General features: G+C 40.9%; 1 protein-coding gene across 1 annotated transcript in view; it reads right to left on the minus strand.

Annotated features, from left to right (window-relative positions):
• LOC126195171 (cGMP-dependent 3',5'-cyclic phosphodiesterase-like) overlaps nucleotides 1-23,821 on the minus strand; it is a 333,488-nt gene that overhangs the window by 25,976 nt on the left and 283,691 nt on the right. Inside the window, exons 14-15 of the mRNA XM_049933683.1 lie at nucleotides 22,160-22,339; nucleotides 10,131-10,287 (exon numbers count right to left, since the gene is read on the minus strand). Of these exons, the coding sequence (XP_049789640.1) occupies nucleotides 10,191-10,287; nucleotides 22,160-22,339 (277 nt within the window). The 3' untranslated portion in view covers nucleotides 10,131-10,190. The remainder of the gene's footprint in view (nucleotides 1-10,130; nucleotides 10,288-22,159; nucleotides 22,340-23,821) is intronic.

Genomic DNA, 23,821 nt, shown 5'->3' on the forward strand with positions numbered 1-23,821 from the left:
CCAGAGATATTGTATGTAACCTAAAGTTGACGCTTGAGTACCACATCTCCGCTGTTTGATCGTGTGTATCGGAGAGCACCGAATTATGTAGGGATCCAAAGGGAACGGTGATGGACCTTAGGTACAGAAGAGACTGGAACAGCACATTACGTCCACCTGCTAACACCTTTTTATTGGTCTTTTTCACTGACGCACATGTACATTACCATGAGGGGTGAGGTACACGTACACACATGGTTTCCGTTTTCAACTACGGAGTGGAATAGAGTGTGTCCCAACATGTCAGGCCAACGTACCCCACAGAAAGAAGTCCAGAGGTGTAAGATCAGGAGAACGGGCTGGCCAATTTATGCGTCCTCCACGTCCTATGAAACGCCCGTCGAACATCCTGTCAAGGGTCAGCCTAGTGTTAACTGCGGAATGTGCAGGTGCACCATCATGCTGATACCACATACGTCGAGGCGTTTCCAGTGGGACATTTTCGAGCAATGTTGGCAGATCATTCTGTAGAAACGCGATGTATGTTGCAGCTGTTTGGGCCCCTGCAATGAAGTGAGGAGCAATGAGGTGGTCGCCAATGATTCCGCACCATATATTTTCAGTCCACGGTCGCTGTCGCTCTACCTGTCTGAGCCAGCGAGGATTGTCCACGGACCAGTAATGCATGTTCCGTAGATTCACTGCACCGTGGTTTGTGAAACCCGCTTCATCGGTAAACAGGTAGAACTGCAACGCATTCTCTGTTAATGCCCATTGACAGAATTGCACTCGATGATTAAAGTCATCAGCATGTAATTGCTGATGTAGCGACACATGAAACGGGTGAAAGTGGTGACGATGCAGTATGCGTGTGACAGTACTTTGACTCAGTCCACTGGCTCTCGCAACGTCCCGTGTACTCATATGTGGGTTCATGGCAACAGCAGCTAACACACCAACTGCACCCGCTTCTCCTATGACAGGCCTGTTATGGACCCGTTTGCGTGCTACGACCATACCTGTTGCATACAGTTGGTGGTAGATGTTTTGCAATGTGCAGCACGTTGGATGCTCTCTGTCCGGGTACCGTTCTGCATACACCCTGCAAGCTACAGCTGCATTTCGTCGACACTCGCCATAGAAGAGCATCATCTCCGCCTTTTCAGAGTTCGAATACACCATGGTCACAGTTCCTACAACACTACACTATCGCAGACGTCTGGTAACATGGTGTACTACAGTTGGTCTGCATGCGGAGACGAATGCAGAATAACAATAGCAGCAAGCGCTATATTCGGACACTGCGACAGCTAGACCAAACCACAACAGTGCACTACAGCCACACTCGTAAACACGGTCGTCATCGTAAACATGTCCCTGCAGATGCTGCTCGCCGACCGTGGCCCGTGTTTGTTACAACACGCAACTGAACGTCGGAGGTTTCAAGGGTCAACTTTAGGTTACAATATCTCCGGATTTAATTAACATTTTACAATGCAACAAATGGCACTGATTACGTATTTGTTTATATGTTCAGATGTGCTAACAAAACTAACATGGTTCCATTTAAAAAACATAGGTTTGTGTTAAAAAACATACTTCCGTGCATTTTTGTGTGGTTTGTATTAAACAATTACACTAGCCCCTCTCCTCACGTTCGGTCTGTGGAATCGGTTCGTCAGTATTTGATGTGGTTTACGAAATATATCCAGCAGTAACGTTTGGTGACTCACCCTGTATACAGTAGGGGGCAGAGCTTACTTTTGGCTTACCCATCAAGTATACTCATTTAATAAGTATCGGAACACTGTTCAGGGCAAAGACGCAATATAAACAAGCCTGCACCAAACAGAGAGATGTACGAAAGAAAAAATGAACATATGTCTATATTCTCATGTTTCTTTAAACCAATATCAAATTTTCCACTCTTCAACTATCTGACTCTTTCTGTCTGTGATTCTGGGTGCAGGTATTGCATGTGTGTTGGACAGCTATGTTTATTTGTGTAAAAGTATTTAACAATATATCTTCTGCAAAGAGAAGCAGTTTCTTTTGTTTCTAAATTATTCATCCTGAAAATGGTACCTGGATGCATAGCAGCCAGCATTCTTAAAGTACGAGGATGGTTTGAAAAGTTCTCAGAATGGAATAGAAAAAAAGTATTTACAACACTAAAACTTTTTTATTTTTCAATGTAGACTCCTTGTAGATTAATGCACTTGGTCCAACAATGTTCCAGTACCTTGATTTCATCTCGAAAATGAGTTTCCTCCAGACCTGCAAAATAGTTGTCTACTCCGGCTATCAATTCTTCGTTTGAGGTGAATCTCTGTTCACCAAGAAAAATTTTCAGTTTTGTGAAGAGATGGAAGTCTGCTGGAGCCATATCAAGTGAATAAGGCAGGTGTGGCAACAATTCACGCATTAGTTCATGTAACTTTGCCACGGCAATGAAACGTGTGTGGGCATGCATTGTTTTGATGGAAGACGACTTTCATCCTTGCTAAGCCTGGCCTTTTTTTGCATATCTTTTGTTGCAATTTGTCCAGGAGGTTAGCACAGTATTCTGCAATAATAGTTTGTCCAGTGGGGAGATAATCTACAAACAGAATCCCCTTCGCATCCCAGAACACTGATGCCGTGACCTTTCCTGCCGAAGGAATTGTCTTTGCTTTCTTTGGTGGTGGAGAATGAGCATGTTCCCACTGCTTTGACTGTTGTTTTGTCTCTGGGGTACAGTAGTGCACCCAAGTTTCATCTGTCATCACAAACTGGCACAAAAACCTTGATCGTTTCTTCTAAAACGAGCCAAACATTGTACTGATACGTCCATTATCATTCATTTTTGATCCAGCGTCAAGAGTCGTGGCACCCATCTTGCAGACAATTTTTTCATTTCTAATTCTTCAGTTAAAGTGTGATATATCCTTTCGGATGACACCTGGCAAGCGTGAGCAATTTCATGTACTTTCAATCAACGATCCTCCATGACCATTTTGTGCACTTTTGCAATGATTACTGGAGTAGTGACACATTTTGGCCAACACTGTGTGGATCAACATCTAAGCTCTCCCAACCAAATTTAAATTCATTTGCCCACTTAGCAACAGTTGAATATGAAGGAGCAGAGTCCCCCAGTGTATTCTGGAAATCAGCATGAAGGTCCTTTGCTTTCATACCTTTCTTTATGAAGTACTTAATCACTGCTCGAATCTCAATTGTTTTTCGATCTTCGCAAATCACTACACAGGAACAACAGAGCCATGTCACCGCCACAGCTCTCTTCCAAGAGCACTGATGTGGCATGTGGTTACAAGCAACAGTCCAGTGAATATCACATTAACAGCTTGTTGCACTAGCGCTGACCTCTCGTGGTGATTCCCAGAACTTTTCAAATCACCCTCATATAACGGTGACATCATTACGATTGTAATATTCTGCATTCAGTATCACACTGATGGACAACTTTTTCTTTTCTTCAAGACAGAAGAGGTGAATGTCATTCTGTTAAAAGGAGAATTAATATATTAATCAATTAGACTTTTCAGTGGTACTCGTAGCAAGAGACCGTGGAAGTGAAAACTTAGACAATTGAGTTGCATATGTGTCTGGATATTACAGGTGCTCAAAGGCGAGCTCATTAGCGCCCTTACATTCATTAAAAAATGAAAGTGGAGATAAACTTTAAAACTGTTGTACACTTACACACTCTAAATGACCACACAGTCACTCTATCTCACACATGCTAAAACTTAGAAATAGGAACTGTAGCTATACATTAAACTAAAACACAGAGAAAACAAAACACAGAAGAGCTAAAAGAAAAACACAGGGAAATGTGAATGGCTGACCACTTATAAAAAAACTTGCGTGAGCCAGTCACCCTGTTGACACATTAAAACCATCTTCCTAAAATCTTGGGAAAAATGTTGGACAAGTCACAAAACTTTAAAACTTGAACCACATTTGTTTGGAAGTTACTTAAAACAGAGGGTAGATTCATCAGAAAATTCACTGTGGCCCACTGGTCGGAAAATAAAACACAGTCCAATAAAATGTGGCACACAGTGATTTGCATGCCACATGCACCACACATTGGAGGTTCCTCTCACCAGAATAAGAAGCCATGTGTCATCGCCTTGTGGCCTATGTGAAGGCGAGTAAGAAGGACCTCGTCCAGTCAATGTGGCTGGAAGGAGGTATGCCACGGCTGACTTGCAGGCTTTACTATGCGGAGCATATTGTTGGTCACTTCCAGTCACTCATTTTCCCATCGCCGCATGACTTTTGCATGACTTTGTACCTCAACAGTGACGTGCTAGCATGCAGGGGGATGATGCACTGAAATAACTGAGGATTAAAACTCGCCTCCTTGGCTGCTAGATCCACCCTTTTGTTCCCTGCAAAACCCATGTGTCATGGTGCCCAGCAGAATGACGCCTGCTACCCCAATCATTGCAGTTGGAGGAGGGCACCCTGTATTACTTTATCTGCAGGGTGCAAACGTTGGAGAGAGTGAAGGACACTCAGGAACTTTGAACAGGCAAGAAATTTAGCACTGGATAAACGTCTCATCTATTCCAGTGCCGGCAAGACTGCATATAATTCTGCTTCAATGACAGTAAATTCTTGAGGCAGTAGGACCTTAAGGACATGATCTGGGAAAATGACAGAGCAACCAACAAAGTCCCCCCCCCCCCCCCCCCCCAATACACAGCTACATAGTTATAAATGTCAGAAAATATTGCATTTAAAACAGAAGCAAGAGTGCAATCTCTCCTGTACTGCACAAAAATCTATAATGACGCTGGGCCTCTGCAGTTACCAGCGCAGCAGGTGGTTAAAACCTTGCATCTGGGGTCAACTTGCTCCACATTGAGTGACTCCAACAGACACTGTGCGCAGATCCCAAATGGCATTGTGGCTTGTGGATGGTTGGAGAAAAGGCGTTCCAGAGGTGGACGAGCAATAGAATGGTATACAACGAAGTTGGAGCTGTGAGGAACTTACATGCTTGGTGCACCATGAGGACCTCTGGCCAGTGGTGGTTCCCCAGTCTCAGCACAGATACTGGGTATGGGGCTGGTCCTATAAGCACCCGGGGCCAGCCGAATCCCCTCATGGTGGACAGCATCAATGATCTTCAAATAAGAAGGCCTCACTGATCCATACTTCGTGCACCCATAGTCCAGCTGGGGATGAATGTAAGCCCTATACAAGTGGAGCAGACACATCCTGTCTGCTACCTAAGACCTGTGGCTGTGGCACTTTATGATGTTCAGTACCTGCAAGGTTCCAGCTTGCAGGTTTCTCAGGTGTGGCAGTCACAACAATATTGAGTCAAAAATGAGGCCTAGAAACCTCACTGTGTCTCCAAAATGTAGTATGGTGTCCCCTCATATGCAAGACAGTACAAATATGAAGAGAACGATTAAGATAAACACGCACACTTATCTGCAAAAAATTGAAAACCCCTCTTTGCAGCCCACTCCTCAAACCTCCGCAGTGCAAGTTGCAACTAATGGTTCGTTGTAGCAACACTGGAGGAGGAACAGAACTCTGCAAAACTGTCAGCAAATAAGGAGCACTATACAGGACCCATAACCATAAATGTGAGGCTGTTTATGGCTATAGCAAAGAGGGTAACAGTTAAAACAATGCCCTGAGCAGCACCATTCTCCTGCTCAAAACGATCTGACAGCGAGTCACCAACTTGGGCCACAAAAAAAAAATCACTCACACAGGAAAGACCGTATGAAGATGGGGAAGTGGCCATGAAAGACCCATTGATGCAGTTGCATGAGAATACTGCGTCTCCAAGCAGTGTCATACAGAATCCACACTGAGGGCGGCTAAGGAGTTGTCTGGTCTCTAACAACCAGACCTGATGACAGTTAACCATTCACACCAGGGTCTTTCCTAGAAAGCTCGTTAAGGTGTGGTACTCTGATAACTACAAGGAAATGTGCGGTCCTTTTCTAGTTTGAGGAAAGGTATCAAAGGTGCCTGATTGGGGAAGTTACCTGTCTGCTGTATAAGATTAAAACATTCAAGCAGGATTTCCTTTGACACTGGTGGCAAATGTCAAAGCATGCAGTACCTGATTTGGTCATGACTGGGTGCAGTATCACGAGTCTATGACAGGGCCGATTCCAGCTCTCACTTAGAGAAAGGGTAATTGTAAAACTTGGAACTGTTTGATGTGAAGCCTCAATTTTCCCCTCTCTACAGTTGCGTGGTAGCGACTAAATGACAGATCCTTGCTGGCATTGGTAGTAGTTTGTGCAAAATTATCTGCCAGCATCTAAGTGATGTCTCTGGATGCTGGTTGGAGGCATCCCTATTTCAGGACTGCTGCTATTGGTAAAGCACTGTGTTTGCTAGAAATCCTCCTGATAGCTTCCCAATCTTTGACAGAACAAGTGGAAAGGTTGATACAGTCCAGGAAAACTCACCACAATCGTTTCTTGCTCTCCTTAATTACATGTTGAGCCTAGGCTCTTGCAGCTAGAAAGGGTATAAGATTGTCTGCTGCAGGGTCGCATTTAAATTGTTGAAGAGCCGCACGCCTGTCCCGGATGACTGAACAACACTCGTCTGCCCACCGAGGTTGTGGTTGCCTCCCAAGATGTCCTGGGGACTTTGGGATGGATAAGTCAGTGGCATGATGCATCACTTGCGTGGTGTGTTCCACCCATTCCTGGATGCCGCTGTGATGTTCAAACAAAACCAGCTGGCTGAACAGCGTCCAGTTAGCCCTGCTGACCATCCATGTTGGTGGCTTCTCTTCAGGTAGTGTTCCATCCAGTACGTGAACATGGAACGGGGCGTGGATGTCAGTGACCTCCCACTGAACAGATTCTTTGAGGGCTGGAGAGCAGAAAGAGAGATCGATGGCAGAGAATGACGCAGTAGCAGTGCAGAAAAGAGTGTGAGTACCTGTGTTGAGGATGCACAGCTCGTGAGATGTTATGAGGCTCTCCAAAACCCAATGCTGGGGACAAGTAGAGGTCAAGCTCTGCACAATGTGATGGGCACTGTAGTCTCCAAGTAAGAGAAATGGTCACGGGAGTTGTTCCACAAGATCTACGAGAGCCTCAGAGTATATTGCATCTTGTGGAGGTAGACACAGCAAGAAAACAGTGAGCCTCTGACACAAATTAATTTCATTAGCAAGTGCTTGCATGTCAGTAGCCAGGGAGAGAGCAAAGGAGGGATGCACGTATTGACCAACACAGCAACACCTTCCTTGGCTCTGTCGTCAGTCACGTCATCCTTTCGGTGAAGAGTACAGCCTCTTAGCACATGGACATCACTGGCTTTCAAATGTGTTTCCTGAAAACACAGGCACAGGGGGCATTGCTCCACTGGCAGTTCCAGTTCCTCCATTCCTCCACACGGGCCCTGAACCCATTAATGTTCCACTGCAATACGGCAGCCATTTATCAAGGGGGTTGCACTTTCACCTCGTCTTTCTGACAGGGAGGGTAGCCCGTAATGGCTGTGGGCTCAGTCTTGGGGTGAGATGATTGCCCCAGTCCGACATCTAGGTTCATTAGTTTTACCAAAGAGCCAAGAGAGATGTCAGATAGTATTACATCAACATCTTCTGACTGTTTACTTCCCAATTATGTCTGTGGTGGGCACTTGGCCTTTGATTTTTTGCCCTGGGTAGGCTTTGGAGCCAAAACCATAGCAGTGGCGGCGGTGCCAATGTACTGTGGGCCAGATTGAACCTTTGGAGGAGCAGGGAGCTCAACAACGTAAGTGACAACAGACTTGTCTGATGTTTTGGGAGGAATTGTGAGCTTTCAAGGAATTGCAGTGGCACAAGTGCACTGGGAAACACAGGTGCTGGTAATGACACTAGCAGCCTCCATTTGGGTTCCAGCATCAGTCTTCTGGACTGGTTGCTTAAGAGCAGACGCAGAGGAGATAGCAAACTTCGGCACTGCACAGCCTTATAGATCTTTTTCATCTCTCCATACAAAGTACATTCAGTTATTTTTATTTCCTGTATCTGCCTTTCTAAAACAGCACACCGGGTTAGGAAAATAAGGGCCACATGTTGAGACGGAGGAAACCAGACTTAACATGCTCTGGAAGCTTTGTGCTGCTGACAGTCAGTATAAATGAGTCCAATTTCATGAAATCGCCATCCACCCATTTCATTACATTCTGTACATCAATGATGCCTTCCTCGGACCACTCAGCTTTCACTTCTTCTTGGAAAATGTCAACCAGATCCCTCCGAGTCACAACAGCTTTGCTATATTTCAAAGTGGTGTTCAGTTCATTTGCTATTGTGTACTCCCCAGGGCACTGAGCTTTTTGGATGTTCTTCACTTGTTTGGAATTGGATGTTTCTACCAACTGGGTTCGGTTTCACAAGCAGATTTTCAACTTCCAGCAATTCCCACTAACCCTTCTTGTATGTAGAGATGTGACTCTTCCTCAAAGCTCCCCCCTTTCATTTAATTATAATAAACACATTCCAATCACCAGCACGCATTAAGTTACTCAATGCTGACAATGTCTGTGTGATGCTCAAGTCTGAAGGACTGGCTACACGAGCCCTCTTGTTTGGTTGGGTGTTGGTACCTACCAGTGACCCACACTTTCCACTGCAAGGAGTAAGAGAAGATTTCGAAGGATCCGTGCTGGTTCCAAGAGCAGCTGGGGAAATGAAGCTGGGGAAATAAGGGTCCACTCAGACAGAGCCCCTGGTGGCAGGTTCCCAACAGGTTGCCTGCTGATGACTGTTCCACCTCAACAGCCACGCATCTCATCAGTATGCAGCACACCTTGAGATTGGTTTATTTTTTTAGAGGTTTATTCCATCCTCGTGATCCGGGCAGTCAGGCCAAGATCCCCATTCCCTGAGACACACAACGTTCAACCACCGAGCTGCACAGTGGTTGCGGAAGCGTAACCGGAGCTTACGGTGACAGAGGACTAGCAGCACTACCAGGAACACTGGGGCTGCCAACCCCATACCAGCAAATGAATGCTGAACCCCTGAGGGGATGAGTGAAATTGCTGAATTGCTGCTGGCAAAAGTATCTGCCAGCCACACACCTCAAAATAATCCACATTATTCGCACCTTCATTATGTCACTAATATTTAGATGACCAGTATATCTTGAGTTTCAGTGTTGTGTTCATACAAATCATTACATGTGTTCTACCCCTGTCTCTTACCACTGGGGATAATGAACTGTGAAATTGTACAGTTTTTAGATTGAACTGAAATACCTCCCTGCATTTGCACTTTTGTTGCGATACCAACTCATTGTGACAAAATTTTATAAAGCAAATTGTTGCAAAACTTTGTAATCTTACACCTCTTAGTTATTTCAAAGATTTCTTCTACTGAAAATTGCCCTCCATTAGATTATGCCCCTTTTAGGTAATAGCATAGCCTGTCCAAAGGAGCTTTTCATGCCGTCTACCATTTTATTGTCAAATCAAATTATGATTCATAAATGGCTCCAATGGGAGGAGCAGGAGTGTAAGTGGTGGGCAGTCAGACTGAGTGGAAAGGTTTATTGGAAAGTTTAGTGAAATTTAAAACTTTTCTTTTTTTCTTTAAATTCCTCTGGTTCCCAGTGCAGTCAAACTGCGGCTTGGACCAGAGCTGTGCCTGGGCCAGGGCTGGTGCAATATTGTATGTGTCTACATACCAAACTGACACACACACACACACACACACACACACACACACACACACACAATCCATGTGAGTAGTATTTCCACACCGAGTACGGCTGACAGGGCACACTCTTCCAAAGCGTCGCTGATGGAGGGACACTCCCAAAGTACCACAGATCATCACATGTAACCCTTTGTAGAAAATGATGGAGCAATGAACTCCAGCCACGAGGAAGGAAACCTCTAGTTTCACATTTTTAACAAATTTCTTGACACTCCTCAATGTCCAATCCTGACTAAGTCCTAGTCTCAGTCAATTCAAACACAGTTTAGTTATTATACAGATATACAAATATTAATGTAAGGCAACAAAAAGATAATGGCAAATGCAACAAGCTGCAAAAAATCTTCACACTTATTTTATTAGAAAATAGGATATTTACTAAATAAATGAAAATGGTATACTGTACTTAATCTATCCCGTTTATAAAGATAGTTACAGGCCTCATAAAATTTTCATTTCTGCGATGTAGCATGCTGACTTGATTTACACATGTTCCTTAATTATTTGTTTCTCCATTCTCCTCCATAATCTTCTTGACTTCCGTCACCCACAGCTGTGGAGTCCCACGGGTGCACCATGAGCAGCAACAGTTTCTGTTTATACATAGGATTTAGTTTAGTTTTTGTTCTATAATGCTTCTATCCTCCCCCCCATGAAATATGGACCTTGCAGTTGGTGGGGAGGCTTGCATGCCTCAGCGATACAGATAGCCGTACTGTAGGTGCAACCACAACGGAGGGGTATCTAACGAGAGGCCAGACAAGCATGTGGTTCATGAAGAGGGGCAGCAGCCTTTTCAGTAGTTGCAGGGGCAACAGTCTGGAGGATTGACTAATCTGGTCTTGTAACACTAACAAAAACAGCCTTGCAATGCTGGTACTGCAAACGGCTGAAAGCAAGGGGAAAATCTAGCCATAATTTTTCCCAAAGGCATGCAAGCTTTACTGTATGGTTAAATGATGATGGCGTCCTCTTGGGTAAAATATTCCGGAGGTAAAATAGTCCCCCATTCGGATCTCCGGGCGGGGACTACTCAAGAGGACGTCGTTATCAGGAGAAAGAAAACTGGCGTTCTACGGATCGGAGCGTGGAATGTCAGGTCCCTTAATCGGGCAGGTAGGTGAGAAAATTTGAAAAGGGAAATGGATAGGTTAAAGTTAGATATAGTGGGAATTAGTGAAGTTCGGTAGCAGGAGGAACAAGACTTCTGGTCAGGTGAATACAGGGTTATACATACAAAATCAAATAGGGGTAATGCAGGAGTAGGTTTAATAATGAATTAAAAGAAATAGGGATGCGGGTAAGCTACTACAAATAGCATATTGAACGGATTATTGTGGCCAAGACAGATACGAAGCCCACGCCTATCACAGTATTACAAGTTTATATGCCAACTAGCTCCGCAGTTGACAAGAAGATAGATGAAGTGTATGAAGAGATAAAAGAAATTATTCAGATGGTGAAGGAAGACGAAAATTTAATGGTCATGGGTGACTGGAATTCGATAGTAGGAAAAGGAAGAGAAGGAAATGTAGTAGGTGAATAAGGAATGGGGTTAAAGAATGAAAGAGGAAGCTGCTTGGTAGAATTTTGCACAGAGCATAATTTAATCATACTAACACTTGGTTGAAGAATCATGAAAGAAGGTTGTATACAAGGAAGAAGCCTGGAGATACTAGAAGGTGTCAGATAGATTATACCGGGTGATCAAAAAGTCAGTATAAATTTGAAAACTGAATAAATCACGGAATAATGTAGATAGACAGGTACAAATTGACACACATGCTTGGATGACATGGGGTTTTATTAGAGCCAAAAAAATACAAATGTTCAAAAAATGTTCGACAGATGGTGCTTCATCTGATCAGAATAGCAATAATTAGCATAACAAAGTAAGACAAAGCAAAGATGATGTTCTTTACAGGCAATGCTCAATATGTTCACCATCATTCGTCAACAATAGCTGTAGTCGAGGAATAATGTTGTGAATAGCACTGTAAAGCATGCCCAGAGTTATGGTGAGGCATTGGCGTCGGATGTTGTCTTTCAGCATCCCTAGAGATGTCGGTCGATCACGACACACTTGCGACTGAGCACACGATCATCACCAAACGACGCGCGCAAGAGATCTTTCACGCGTCTAGCAATATGGGGTTGCACCCCATCCTGCATAAACATCGTACATTCCAGCAGGTGTTTATCAGCCAGGCTGGGAATGATGTGATTCTGCTGTAACGTATCGGCGTACCTCTCACCTTTCACACGGTAGCAGTTTTGCTGTCCAGCGCCATCTGTCGGACATTTTGTGAACTTTTTTTTTTGGTCTAATAAAACCCCATGTCACTCCAAGCATATGTGTCAATTTTTACCTCTCTATCTACATTACTCCACGGTTTATTAAATTTTTAAATTTATACTGACTTTTTGATCACCCTGTATAGTGATAAGGCAGAGATTTAGGAACCAGGTTTTAAATTGTAAGACATTTCCAGGGGCAGATGTAGACTCTGACCACAATCTATTGGTTATGAACTGTAGATTAAAACTGAAAAAACTGCAAAACTGTGGAAATTTAAGGAGATGGGACCTGGATAAATTGAAAGAACCAGAGGTTGTAGAGAGTTTCAGGGAGAGCATTAGGGAACGATTGACAAGAATGGGGGAAAGAAATACAGTAGAAGAAGAATGGGTAGCTTTGAGAGATGAAATAGTGAAAGCAGCAGAGGATCAAGTAGGCAAAAAGACGAGGGCTAATCAAAATCTTGAATTTAATTGATGAAAAGAGAAAATCAAAAAATGCAGTAAATGAAGCAGGCAAAAAGGAATACAAACGTCTCAAAAATGAGATTGACAGGAAGTGCAAAATGGCTAAGCAGGGATGGCTACAGGACAAATGTAATGATGTAGAGGCGTATATCACTAGGGGTAAGATAGATACTGCCTACAGGAAAATTAAAGAGCCCTTTGGAGAAAAGAGAACCACTTGCACGAACATAAAAAGCTCAGATGGAAACCCAGTTCTAAACAGAGAAGGGAAAGCAGAAAGTTGGAAAGAATATATAGAGGGCAATGTTCTTGAGGACAATATTATGGAAATGGAAGAGGAGGTAGATGAAGATGAAATGGAAGATGTGATACTGCACATAGAGTTTGACAGAGCACTGAAAGACCTAAGTCGAAACAAGGTCCCGGGAGTGGACAACATTCCACTAGAACTACTGATAGCCTTGGGAGAGCCAGCCCTGACAAAACTCTACCATCTGAGCAAGATGTATGAGACGGGCTAAATACTCTCAGACTTCCAAGAAGAATATAATAATTCCAGTCCCAAAGAATAAGCCACGGCTGCAAAATACAAACACGAATTCCTTACAGACGAATGGAAAAACTGATAGAAGCTGACCACAGGGAAGATCAGTTTGGATTCCGTAGAAATGTTGGAACACGTGAGGCAATACTGACCCTATGACTTATGTTAGAAAATAGATTAAGGAAAGGCAAACCTATGTTTCTAGCATTTGTAGACTTAGAGAAAGCTTTTGACAATGTTGACTGGAATACTCTCTTTCAAATTCTGAAGGTGGCAGGGGTAAAACGCAGGGAGCGAAAGGCTATTTACAATTTGTACAGAGACCAGATGGCAGTTAAAAGAGTCAAGGGGCATGAAAGGGAAGCAGTGGTTGGGAAGGGAGTGAGACAGGGTTGTAGCCTAGCCCCAATGTTATTCAATCTGTATATTGAGCAAGCAGTAAAGGAAACAAAAGAAAAACTCGGAGTAGGAATTAAAATCCATGGAGAAGAAATAAAAACTTTGAGGTTCACTGTTGACATCGTAATTCTGTCAGAGACAGCAAAGGACCTGGGAGAGCAGCTGAATAGAATGGACAGTATCTTGAAAGGAGGATATAAGATGAACATCAACAAAAGCAAAACGAGGCTAATGGAATATAGTCGAATTAAATCGGGTGATGCTGAGGAAATTAGATTACGAAATGAGACGCTTAAAGTAGTAAATGAGTTTTGCTATTTGGGGATCAAAATAACTCATGATGGTTAAAGTAGAGAGGATGTAAAATGTAGACTGGCAATGGCAAGGAAAGCGTTTCTGAAGAAGAGAAATTTGTTAACATCGAGTATAGATTTCAGTGTCAGGAAGTCGTTTGTGAAAGTATTTGTATGGAGTGTAGCCATGTATGGAAGTGAAATGTGGACGATAAATAGTTTAGACAAGAAGAGAATAGAAGCTTTCAAAATGTGGTGCAACAGAATAATACTGAAGATTAGATGGGTAGATCACATAACTAATGAGGAGGTATTGAATAGAATTGGGGAGAAGAGAAATTTGTAGCACAACTTGACTTGAAGAAGGGATCGCTTGGTAGGACATATTCTGAGGCATCAAGGGATCACCAATTTAGTATTGGAGGCCAGCGTGGAGGGTAAAAATCATAGAGGGAGACCAAGAGATGAATACACTGAACAGATTCAGAAGGATGTAGGTTGCAGTACGTACTGGGAGATGAAGAAGCTTGCACAGGATAGAGTAGCATGGAGAGCTGCATCAAACCAGTCTCTGGATTGAAGACCACAACAACAACAACAACAACACCAACAACAATGCTTCTATGGGGGAAGTGAAGAGGATCAGTGCATTCAGCTGTGTGGTCTAGTGTGATTTCGTTGTTGTTGTTGTGGTCTTCAGTCCAGAGACGGGTTTGATGCAACCTTCCATGCTACTCTATCCTGCACTAGCTACTTCATCTCCAAGTACCTATTGCAACCTACATCCTTCTGAATCTGCTTAGTGTATTCATCTCTTGGTCTCCCTCTACGATTTTTACCCTCCACGCTGCCCTCCAATGCTAAATTGGTGATCCTTTGATGTCTCATGACGTGTCCTACCAACCGATCCCTTCTTCTAGTCACATTCTGCCACAAATTTCTCTTCTCCCCAATTCTGTTCAGTACCTCCTCATTAACTAAGTGATCTACCCATCTAATCTTTCAGCATTCTTCTGTAGCACCACATTTTGAAGGCTTCTATTCTCTTCTTGTCTAAACTGTTTATCGTCGTCATTTCACTTCCATACATGGCTCCACTCCATACAAATACTTTCAGAAAAGACTTCCCGATACTTAAATCTATAATCGATGTTAACAAATTTCTCTTCTTCAAAAACGCTTTGCTTGCCATTGCCAGTCTACATTTTATTCTTTCTCTACTTTGACCATCATCAGTTATTTTGCTCCCCAAATAGGAAAACTCATCAACTACTTTAAGTGTCCGATTTCCAAATCTAATTCCCTCAGCATCATCTCATTTGATTAGACTACATTCCATTATCATTTCGCTTTTGTTGTTGTTCATCTTATAGCCTCCTTTCAAGACACTGTCAATTCCGTTCAACTGCTCTTTGAGGGCCTCTGCTGTCTCTGACAGAACTACAATATCATCATCAAACCTCGAAGCTTTTATTTCTTCTCCATGGATTTTAATTCCAACTCCGATTTTTTCTTTTGTTTCCTTTACTGCTTGCTCAATATACAGATTGAATAACATTGGGGATAGGCTACAACCCTGTCTCACTCCCTTCCCAACCACTTCTTTCCTTTCATGCCGCTCGAAACTGCCATCTGGTTTTTGTACAAATTGTAAATAGCCTTTTGCTCCGCTGCCACCTTCAAAATTTGAAAGTGATTCAACATTGTTAAAAGCCTTCTCTATGTCTACAAATGCTAGAAATGAAGGTGTGCCTTTCCTTACTCTATCTTCTAACACAAGCTGTAGAGACAGTATTGCCTCACGTGTTCCAATATTTCTACAGAATCCAAACTGCTCATCCCCGAGGTCGGCTTCTACCAGTTTTTCCATTCGGCAGTAAAGAATTCGTGTTCGTATTTTGCAGCCATGAATTATTAAACTGATAGTTCGGTAATTTTCACACCTGTCAACACTTGCTTTCTTTGGGATTGGAATTATTATATTCTTCTTGAAGTCTGAGGGTATTTCGCCTGTCTCATACATCTTGCTCAGATGGTAGAGTTTTGTCAGGGCTGGCTCTCCCAAGGCTATCAATAGTTCTAATGGAATGTTGTCTACTCCCGGGGCCTTGTTTTGACTTAGGTCTTTCAGTGCTCTTTCAAATTCTTCATGCAGTACCATACCTCCCACTTCATCTTCATCTATATCCTCTTCCATTTCCATAATATCGCCCTCAAGAACATCACTCTTATATAGACTCTCTATATACTCCTTCCATGCTTCTGCTTTCCCTTCTTTACTTAGAACTGGTTCTCCATCTGAGCTCTTGATATTCATACAGGTGGTTCTCCTTTCTCCAAAGGTCTCTAATTTTTCTGTAGGCAGTATCTATCTTACTCCTAGGGATATATGCCTACATCCTTACATTTGTCCTCTAGCCATCCCTGCTTAGCCATTTTGCACTTGCTGTCGATCTCATTTTTGAGACGTCCGTATTCCATTTTGCCTGCTTCATTTACTGCATTTTTATATTTTCTCCTTTCATCAATTAAATTCAATATCTCTTCTGTTACCAAAGGATTTCTACTAATCCTTGTCTTTTTACCTACTTGATCCACTGCTGCCTTTACAATTTCATGTTTCAAAGCTACCCATTCTTCTTCTTCTGTATTTCTTTCCCCCATTCTTGTCAATCGTTCCCTAATGCTCTCTTTGAAACTCTCTACACCCTCTGGTTCTTTCAGTTTATCCAGATCACATCTCCTTAAATTCCCACCTTTTCGCAGTTTTAATCTACAGTTCATAACCTATAGATTGTTGTTGGAGTCTACATCTCACCTGGAAATGTCTTACAATTTAAAACCTGCTGCCTAAATCTCTGTCTTACTATTATATAATCTACCTGAAACCTTGCTGTGTCTCCAGGCCTCTTCCACATATACAACCTTCTTTCATGATTTTTAAATCAAGTGTTAGCTGTGGTTAAGGTATGCTCAGTGCAAGATTCTACGAGGAGGGTTCCTCTTTCATCCCTTATCCCCATTCCATATTCACTTACAGCTTTTCCTTCTCTTCCTTTTCCTGCAATAGAATTCCAGTACCCCCATGACTAGTAAATTTTCGTTCCCTTCACTATCTGAATAATTTCTTTTATATCATCATACATTTATTCAATCTCTTCGTCGTCTACGGAGCTGGCTGGCATATAAATTTGTATTACTGTGGTAGGCGTGGGCTTCGTGTCTATCTTGGCTACAATAATGCGTTCACTACGCTGTTCATAGTAGCTTACCCGCACTCCTATTCTTTTATTCATTACTACATGTACTCCTGAATTACCCCTATTTGATTTTGTATTTACAACCCTGTATTCACCTGACCAACAGTCTTGTTCCTCCTGCCACCGAACTTCACTAATTCCCACTATATCTAACTTTAACCTATCCATTTCCCTTTTTAAATTTTCTAATCTAGCTACCCAATTAAGGGATCTGACATTCCACACTCCAATCCACAAATGCCAGTTTTCTTTCTCCTGATAACAATGTCCTCCTGAGTAGTCCCCGCCCAGAGATATGAATGGGGGACTATTTTAACTACGGAATATTTTACCCAAGAGGACACCATCATCATTTAACCATACAGTAAAGCTGCATGCCCTCAGGAAAAATTACAGCTGTAGTTTCCCGTTGCTTTCAGCCGTTCGCAGTTCCAGCGCAGCAAAGTCGTTTTGGCTAGTGTTAGAAGGCCAGATCAGTCAATCATCCATACTGATGCCCCCTGCAACTACTGAAAAGGCTGCTGACCCTCTTCAGGAACCACATGTTTGTCTGGCCCTTCAACACATACCCCTCCATTGTGGTTGCACCTACAGTACGGCTATCTGAACGCAAGGCTCCCCACCAGCAGCAAGGTCCATGGTTCATGGGTGGACTAGTGTACACAAACTTATTCTAAGTTTTTGTATAAATGTTAGTGCATTTGTATTGTGTGAACTGAATTTGAAATGTAGCAAAAAGCAGCAGTAGCAGTAACAAGATCCGCATTGTACAAGAGGCAGGAAGCTGGCTGAAACCATACGTTAGTAGCAATGAAATTCTCAATTCCTATGGGAATGTATACCACAAAGATACATTGAATGTCGTTGGTGGAGGCATGTTCATAGCTGTAAAAAGTACATTAATCTAATGATGTTAGTACAGATTCTGAATGTGAAATAATGATGGTGAAGATACGTGTTAAAGATGGTTCAAAAATGGTCGTCTGATGCTTTGATAGATTCCCTGACCCTCGAGTAGCAGTGGCAGATAGAACATTTGAGAGAAAACTACAAGATTATTTCAAGTAAATCTCCTGGTCATGTTATAGTATTAGGTGGAGATTTCAAATTACCGGCTGTAAACTAGGAGACCTAAGTGATTCAGGATGGTAGCTGGGACAGGGAATTATATGATGTCGTTCTGCCTTATCCAAAAATTAATTTGAGCAGCTAATCAGAGAACAGACTCGTGAAAATATTGGATCTGGTCACCAACAGGCCTGAACATTTCAACTTGGTTAGTGTAGGACAGGGAATCACTGATCATAAGGCCATTACCTCACTGAATACAGCTGTAAATAGAAATGTAAAGAAAGATAGGAAGATATTTCTGATTACATAAAATAAGGGAACAGGTGTTAGATTACCTGAGCAGTTAACATGAAAAATTAATCTCCAGCACTGAAAATGTTGAGCAGCAATGGACAAGTATATTGTACAATACACCTTAGACAGGTACATACCATGCAAAACTGTGAGGTATACAAAAGACCCATCATAGTTTGACAGCCATGTTAGAAAGCTGCTACACAAGCAAAGAGAATTTCACTGCAAATTTAAACATAGCCACAGCCTCACAGACAAACAAAAACTGAACAAAGCCGAAGTTAGCATAAGGAGAACTATGTGTGAAGCATTCAATGAATTTGAAAGTAAAATTCTATTTACCAGCTTGACAGAAAATCCTAAAATCTTACATAAAATCAGTAAACAGATCGAAGCCATCTATCCAGACACATTGTGACTGTAGTGACAATGAAATGCAGTATAACAGAGAGAAGGCTGAAATACTAAACATCTTTTTCCAAAACTGCATGACTGAGAAAGATCATACTGTAGTTCCTCGTTTAAATTGTTACCCAAACGTCAATTGACAGATATTGAAACAACTGACTATTGGGTACAAAAGCAAGTGAAACTGCCCAACAGTGGAAAGGCCATTAGACCTGATGGGATACCAATATGATTCAACAGAGTATTTAGAACAACTTGCTCCTCTTCTGCTAAAAGTGTATTATTGGTCACTGGAGGAGCAAAGCATTTCTAGCGATTAGGAAAAACAAAACACAAATCATTCTCATTTTCCAGAAGTGTCACCAAATAGACGTACAAAACCACAGGCCTATATCCATGAGGTCGGTCTGTTGTAGCATTTTGGAACATGTCTTATGCTTGCATATTATGATATTTCTAGAGGCCAAGAACCTCCTCTTTAGCAATCAACATAGGTTCCCAAAACATGCACTGTTTGTCCAAGACCCAGAAAGCAGGAGATACCAGTACCCAGGTTGATATGATGTTCCTTGGCTTCCAGAAGGTATTCAATATAGTTCCGCATGGCCGCATTTAGAACCATTACTTTCCACAAAACATATAAATGATCTAGAGGATAATATCAGACAGCCCCTGGGGCTTTTCATGGTGGATGACGATGCACACAGAAAAGTCAAAACACTAGAAAATTGACGCAAAATTCAGGTGAACCTGAAGAGGGCTGTTTGTTGGTGCAGCTATTAGCAGCTGACACTCAACATCAATTCAACATAGTGTGCATAAATAGGCAGAAAGACCAATTACTGCATGACATAATGCAGAACACTCACTGAAGCAGTCACACTTGTAAAATGCCTCGGAGTATGCGCACAGATAAATTTGAAGTGGAATTATAAAACAAATCGCAGTTAAAGCAAATGCCAAACTGAGATTCACTGGAACAATTCTCATGAAGTGTACTCTACCCACAAAGGAGGAAGCTTAGAAAACACTGGGTCAACCAATATTTCAGTATCTTTCTTACTTGAGGATCTGTAGCAAATAGGCTCAGTAGAGGAATAGAGAAGACCAAATAACAGTAGTGTGTTTCATTGGAGATTTAGTTGGTAATCACGAAAACAGCAAAGAGATGATCAGTCAACTCCAGTGGCAGATGCCGCATTCTGCATTGTAGAAATCCTGAGATTATTACAGAAAGACAATGAAGGTGAAATCAGAGAGTATTGAATTCACACAGAGGCTTACCAACAACTGTCTGTAAGCTAGCTATTCGTGACTGAAAAAGCAAAGTGGGAAGTGACTGTGGTGGACTAAGTACCCTCCACCACAGTATAATACACATACCTCCTCTCTCATTTCCGCTTTTTTTTTTTTTTACTTTAGGATACTATATATTTCCACACTTTGAGTTTTTTAACTATCAGTCCTTGGTAACACATTATTAGCACTCTGGAATTTGAATGATAGCTGTTGGCCCATTATTATTTTGTGACTTCTTTCTCACATCCCACTTCCCTTATCAGTCATGATTTGGAGAAACTTGTTTTTTTTTCTTCTAAATTATTTATTTATTTGTTTATTCATTCTGTTACTAATACACTTCCTTGTGTTCACAGAATTATGTGAAAAGTTTTGAGTAGTTGATATTCAACTTTATTTGAATTTCTGTGTCCATTAATTTACTTGCTGTTAATATTGTTTTCGCAACAGTAAAGGAAGTATTCTTCTATCTCAGATTCTGTAATTATTTTAATCCTGGCTTTCATGTTGAATAAGTAAAATAATAAATTTATATAAATGTCACCAAAAATAAACTGAGACAATATCATTTGCGAATATTATATTTCTTGTCCTGAAGTCTTTATATCACATACTGATTCTTAGGCTGTTGGCAAGCAATTACATCTATGGAAACATATGTGCATAATTTTTATATAAAAACATTGGTGCTTTGTGTGCAGACAACATCCAGTAGATACAATGTGCATGAGTAATAATTTAACAATATAAACTTCTAGTAGTGAGATTGGCACATCAATATTCAAAAGTCTAATAAGTGTTTTACAGAAAAAGCTGGCACTTAATTCTTAAATTATGGTATGCTCTGAGCAGAGAATTGCACAAGTACGATATTGGATACAACATGCTAGTGTTCAGATTTTGGTACCATACAGCAGCCTACATTCATCATCCAACTGTCCAAACAGTTTAATTGTATTGTTGATACCTGTCAGACCATACAACAAAAATTCCAAATTTCTTATGGTAAGAAATACTCAGTTATATAAAAGTAAAAATTCAATCTAAAAATTGTTAAAATCCCAGACAAACACTTTTCCACTGGCCAACTTAATAACTACTTCCAAAAAGGTCTGATGCACCTTCATTTGTTACGTTAGTTTCTCCTTTTCCATTTCTCTTCTTTAATTTAATTATTCTTACTGTTTTCATTTTCTCTTCCTGTGAACTGAATTTTAGGCAGTGCTTTCTTTGTCACCTAACTCTTTATACTGAATTTTCTTTCCTCCACTTTGCCTGTGCATGTCAACCTAAGGTACGAGTGACTTGTCTCCATACCTTCCTCCTCCCACCTCACACAACCCAGTTTCCAAGTTATCTGAACATATTTCAATCTTCCCTCCCACTGATGTGGAATGAAACTATTATTTTGGAAGCTAGCTAGTTCTATATAACGTGGTCCTGTTGGTAGTACTGGGAATGGTATCTACTGCCCAGACTTTCTGTCTCTTTGAAATAATCAATTAAAATGATATAGTTAACCAGTAATTAAGACCTTTGAAGAAATGCACATCATAAGAAGATAATCAGTTGTTGACAAACAACAAACGATTACTCGAAGCTATTGCCAATACTTTATAACATCACATTAAAAATATCTGACAACACATTTGTTATTAGTAATAACAGCAGAACTGGTAAAAACTAGAATCAATAAATAATAACTTCTAAAAATACGTAATTGAAAGATAAATTTATGTACAAATATTTCTATAAATTCTTAAATATAAACTCATCAAAATGAAATTCACTTTACTGAAGTATCAGCAGATTTTTTTCTGCATTTCTACACCTAAATAAAATGGTCAGCACCACTTCTTTATTGCCGTTAACATTATATACTATATCATCAACAATGACTTAATATTTGTACTCAGATATTATCACAATTGTTAAGTGAGCAACTACAAACAGACATCAACAACAACGTTAAGTTTTTGGCATTGCAGTAGACATTCTTTTATGCAGTTTCATGTCATGGAAACAAAAGTATTGCTACAGTTAATTACAGGTACATATGTATATTTGAACCAATTAATAAGTAAAAGGAATTGCATCTTCACGCAAATTCCTACAATGTGCATCAAATTACTTTGGAGGAGAGTTACGAAGAACACTTGCAACAAGGTCTGGGTCTCTGAGGATTTCCATTGAAGTTTGTCCTTTCAGCCTTTGGTCAACAAACACCTGAGATGCACGCATCCAATACAGTTTGTTTGTCCAGCTGGCATCATACAAACATTTTGCTTCAGGGAACAGAGTTGATAAGAGCCTAAAATTAAAAGAAAAGATTAATACTGCTAACTTACACATGTTATATTTTTCAAGGTGAAGCCAATATTATGGGCCACCTCAAAACAGTCTTTCAACTTCAGTAAATTTCTATGTTCTTTGTTACGAGTGAGAAGGAAATATGAATGAAATAAACATATTAAGTCCATTCATTATAGATTACATAGTGACTATAACACAATTTATGTTAAGAAACTGTTCCTCAATTATATGACATTTCATCATCTTTGTTACTCCTGCAAAAATGTTAGTCTGTTCCAGTTACATACAAAAAGTTTGAGGGCACACAAGAACAATAGAAATATGATAAGAATTGTATGATAATTTCTGGTATATACTGTCAGGCTTGCTTGGGAGTGGCATAAGTAATGAAAATTGAGATATTATTTCAAGAAACTGGTGCATTATCCTCTAAGGCTGGAATATGCAAAACTCCTTTAGAATATATAGGCCTAGGATTTTTGTGATATGGCATATACTTTTTGGTACTTATATTTATGCAAATCTGGATGTTCCTCCCTGGTGGAGCATATTTTAGTGAGTAAAATATTTTTACTCTTTCAAGAAGTAAAGAATTTTTCTCATGCAATTTCTTTCTTCCATCTTACATTGCTCAGAACTGTGCATCTCAGTTTGTTTCTTGGAAAATGTCAAATATCTACCTTCCTCCCTTATTTCATTTTAATTCACAGGACTTCACCCTTATGCAACAGCAATTTTGTGTAGCCTATTGTTATTCTATGAGCAGGTAGTCGTTTAAAGCATTTTGGACTCTGGACTGTAGACAAGTGTCTCATTGTGTTATTCAGTCATGTTGAAGTTGGAACATGCAGTATAGTTCGGGAACAAATGCCTAAAGTGACAGTATTCACGTAAAATGACACCAGTTTGTGCCTCAATATGCTGGGAAAGTATTTTTGACTGATGGCAAAATATTGTACTGTAAACGAGATACAATAGTAATTGTGGGGAAGTCATTTAACATTCACAGTTTATCGCACGTGGAAAACACAAAACATGGAATACAACAGATTGAAAATGGAAAAATACTGCAGCAAATGCTTGTAGGAGAATCCCACCAATTTTATTCACCATCCTGTGAAGAACGTCATGCTGATATTCCCTTAAGTAAACTAAACCATCCAAAATTTCACAAATTCTTAGAAGAATTGAAAGCCAAATGTCTTCCTAATTCTTCCACTTGAAGAAAGCACAATACAAACAAATCAGACAATGGGTTGCAAATAAAAAAATATGGCTATCAACTGACCCTATGGGAAGAAATATTGCAAATGTCATCGTGGGGACTTTGGAAGAAGACAGTCCAGGTGAAAAGTTTATTATGAACTGAGAACATTTAGAAAATGTAAACTTTTCCACCTTCATTGACACTGTGATCTGCCATTGTAGATTTGTCCATTTGACCGAGGTGAACAGATATCATATGTTCTGATCACTGCAG

This window comes from Schistocerca nitens, chromosome 7, assembly GCF_023898315.1.
Source record: "Schistocerca nitens isolate TAMUIC-IGC-003100 chromosome 7, iqSchNite1.1, whole genome shotgun sequence".
Taxonomy (NCBI): Eukaryota; Metazoa; Arthropoda; class Insecta; order Orthoptera; family Acrididae; genus Schistocerca; species Schistocerca nitens.